This window comes from Centruroides sculpturatus, unplaced genomic scaffold (genome assembly GCF_000671375.1).
Source record: "Centruroides sculpturatus isolate CEXI.00-Female unplaced genomic scaffold, Cexi_2.0 scaffold411, whole genome shotgun sequence".
NCBI classification, from domain to species: domain Eukaryota; kingdom Metazoa; phylum Arthropoda; class Arachnida; order Scorpiones; family Buthidae; genus Centruroides; species Centruroides sculpturatus.
This window is the reverse complement of record NW_019384776.1, coordinates 438,986-442,495: the sequence shown is the minus strand read 5'-3', so window position 1 is coordinate 442,495 and position 3,510 is coordinate 438,986. Positions and strand designations below refer to the sequence as shown.

The following is a 3,510-nucleotide window of genomic DNA, read 5'->3' as shown; positions in this document are numbered from 1 at the left end:
CTACTATTACATCTACTTTTGATGAAACTGGATGCAGCTGTTATAAATTTACTTGTGGCTGTTGCGCCCATTTAGAAGTACCAAAGACTTATTTGAATGATACAGGTAATTTGAATAAATTTATAATTGATTCATTATACAATCGACACTGTAGATACGTTCCAGTTTTTATGAATCCATTTTCTATGAGTCCAGCCAATCACAGCCCGGCACGTATGCAGTTTACGGACTATGGCTGTTTGAAAGGTTACTTCCATAAAATTAATCGATTCTACACTAATTCGACTGAACATTTCCAAAACACGTATAATTTTTTGGGAATAATCCGTATAAACTATGCTATAAACAAAATATTGTAGGATTACTTACCGAGTGTGCACCGTTCGACGACGCCATTGCTTAAGCTTGTTTTCGTCGCGGAGCGGCGCTCCGCGACCCCTTAACCCCTTAAGCAATGACGAAATTTTTCTGATAAGTTATTTTTCTGCGAAAAATTCGCTGAACTTTGGAGACATCATTAATATAAATAATTTTTATGGCCGTTGAATAAGAAATGTTTTTTCACAAGAAATGTATAAAATTACAGTACTGTATTAGACTTACAGTATCTAATTTAAGCCTATATACTGTACAGACGATAGTAAACAACTTACCCGCCTAAATTCTCCGTAGCGTGTAAGTAGTTCGGCTGCTCGTCCACTATTGGTCCAGATTCGACCAATCTTGTCGCGACACGAGTCGGTGATGACGTTTACCGCATTTTACGAGTCTCTTTTAGCGTCTTTATACGAATACGGTCGCAATTTTTTCGCTGTGATATAGGAATCTGAACTATAGGAACTCATTTTATAGGGAAGGTCGAATGTAGTTTACAATATACAGTCGACTCCCCTATAACACGAGTTCCTATAGTTCGGATTCCTATATGACAACGAAAAAATTGCGACGGTATCCGTACAAACATGGTAAAAAAAACTCCTATAATTCGGTAAAACGTCATCGGACAGCCGAACTACTTTCCGCCGTCNAGGAAGAATAACATCTTTATTAAGTCCAACTCCTCTAGGAATATGACACGCGATACTTCTTTATCTCCTCACAACCTCGACCTTTAACCACCAAAATTTAATAGCATCAATGCCCCTCATACACAAGCTACCATGCAAAATTTTGTTTTATCATCATTACAAACCCATTTATGAATTCATTTGTATAAACATGATCTCAAAATATACATTGACACATTTCTAAATACATTCATTAAATAAAATGTGGCAATTGTAATAACTGTTACGTTCTGTTTTGATGAAAAGTTTTAATTGTTGAATGGAATAAGGCTTATTTAAAACTCCATTTTCTTCAGAAATCTGAAAGATTAAAAATCAGTGATCTTGCAAGCTGTATTAGCTACTGTAAGCTACTGTGCAGAGAATCGCTTACTGATGGCATTGACGGAGTATCAAATCTGTGATCCTTAATTTTTTCTTTTTAACTTTTACTGAATACTCACTGTAAAATAAAATCTTATTAAATTGTAAATGAAGACACATTTTATTTTTTAGGTTGAAATAACTAACAAAAGTAAAAACAAATTAAATGTCAATTACTCTCAAAAGTAGTTATAACATTGTTATAGCATATATATCTTAATATAAAACAGATCTACAACAGATAATCATAATAAAGATCTATTTTACTTGGAAGACTGTTTTTGATATTTTTTCAAAAATAGATTGTTTAACAAATACAATATATGATAAGTTATCATAATAAAAATCAAAATTGGATTAATCCTAAATATATTTTTAGAATCATATTATGATAAGATTTCACTCAATTTTCACTAAAAATTTTAAAATTTATTCTAATTTTATATAGCTAATTAGAGTAGGAAATGTCTGACAATTGATTTTCGCACCCATATTAAAAACAAAGCATTAAACAACATATATTAATACTATAGCTTCTTGCCCTTATTATTACTATTATAATTTTTTGTTAATAGACAATTAAACTTTTAAGGCTTATCATACTGACTCACTTGACAAGGGGAGTTTATTAATTAATTATATACATCTATATACATGCACACTATTACCAATCTAAAATGCATTTCGGAGTTTATAATGGCTCCTCTTCAGTTAGACCTTTTTGGTAATTTAAACATTAGTCAAGTGAGTCAGTGTGATAAACCCTAAAACTTTAATTGTTTATTAACACAAAAAATTAAAACATATTAAGAGATGTCATATAATAAAAGAAAATCGAAATTTGCAGGTATAAATAATGAAAAGTGTGATGGTTTATAATAAATATTTGTATGATAAATACGTAAATTGAAATGAATTAACAAAAATTTTATTGAATAAAAATGAAACTTATGATAAAATATATATATCATTTTTTAAATTCAGTTGTTAGGGAATTTACAACTGCCATAATATCATATTTTTTTCAATAAGTATCTCATTGTTGCATTAAAATTAAAAAACAAATACTCTTCTTAGTAATGGTTTTAAAATTCTCAGAAATAAAAGTGATCATATTAAACAAGTACTGTACATGTTGAGATATCTTATTTTGTTGTTAATTAATTTTTTTATAAAAGAAGCATAAAATATTCAAAGTTTAAATTTGAAATTATAAAATATTTAGTCATTTGAAAAATAAAATTAATTTTAGAATCTTAACCCATATTATATATTGCATTTTGCATATCAAATTAATAATCATCTATTTTTCTATATATGTATATTGTATTTAGGTTGTGTAAATCTCACTTATCTTCCAAATGATTATGGATTATCATTTACTATCACTATTGATAACAAAACCATTTACAGTGAAACCATTTCAGGTAAGTTTTGAAAATTAAAATATGAAGTAATTTAATTTTTAACGTTAATATCTATATTGGTAGTTCACAATCCACCACCAATTTGTTTTCGAGCACCACATCTAAAGAAGTATACAGACGTTTGCATTCGATTTTATGATCTACAAGATTCTAAAAACAAGTTACATGGTTGTGTAGAACTGGAAGCTCGGCTTTACAGGGTAAAGTTGGCAACATATAAATCAGGTTGTTTTAATTTAGGTGATGATTCTTTTTTCTCACTAAAAAGCTATCTAGAAGAAACTTTATTTTCATTCAAAAAATTTTTAAATTACGTTGAAAACTATATAGATGGGTTAATAAATAACCAGCCGGAGCAAGCAGCAATGCCGTTGCTTTTGGCTGGTTATTTATTGATTCACTCTTATATGTATTTGATTCAAAAAACAACAATATAGATTTCTCATACTTGCTTATATATATATTTTAAAATTATTTTTAATGTAAAATGTAATTTATTATGATTGTTAAATCGAATAATGAAGATAGTCTCGATTATATGAAATAACACTTTAGATTACAGAATATTGAATATAACTATAAAAGTTTTTTGAATTTCCCACTTCCACAGATGATATTTCGACAACTTAAAATTTGCTTCCATCTATTACTTG

At 28.6% G+C, this 3,510-nt stretch overlaps 1 protein-coding gene across 1 annotated transcript; it reads left to right on the top strand.

The window, feature by feature from the left end:
• Window positions 1-5: 5 nt before the first annotated feature.
• On the top strand, window positions 6-3,307 carry LOC111629088 (the record flags this gene model as incomplete). The annotated part of the gene is made up of 3 exons (XM_023372949.1): window positions 6-105; window positions 2,765-2,857; window positions 2,921-3,307. Coding segments are annotated over 3 exons (567 nt in total), but the record flags the coding sequence as incomplete, so codon positions are not given.
• Between the last annotated feature and the right edge of the window lie 203 nt (window positions 3,308-3,510).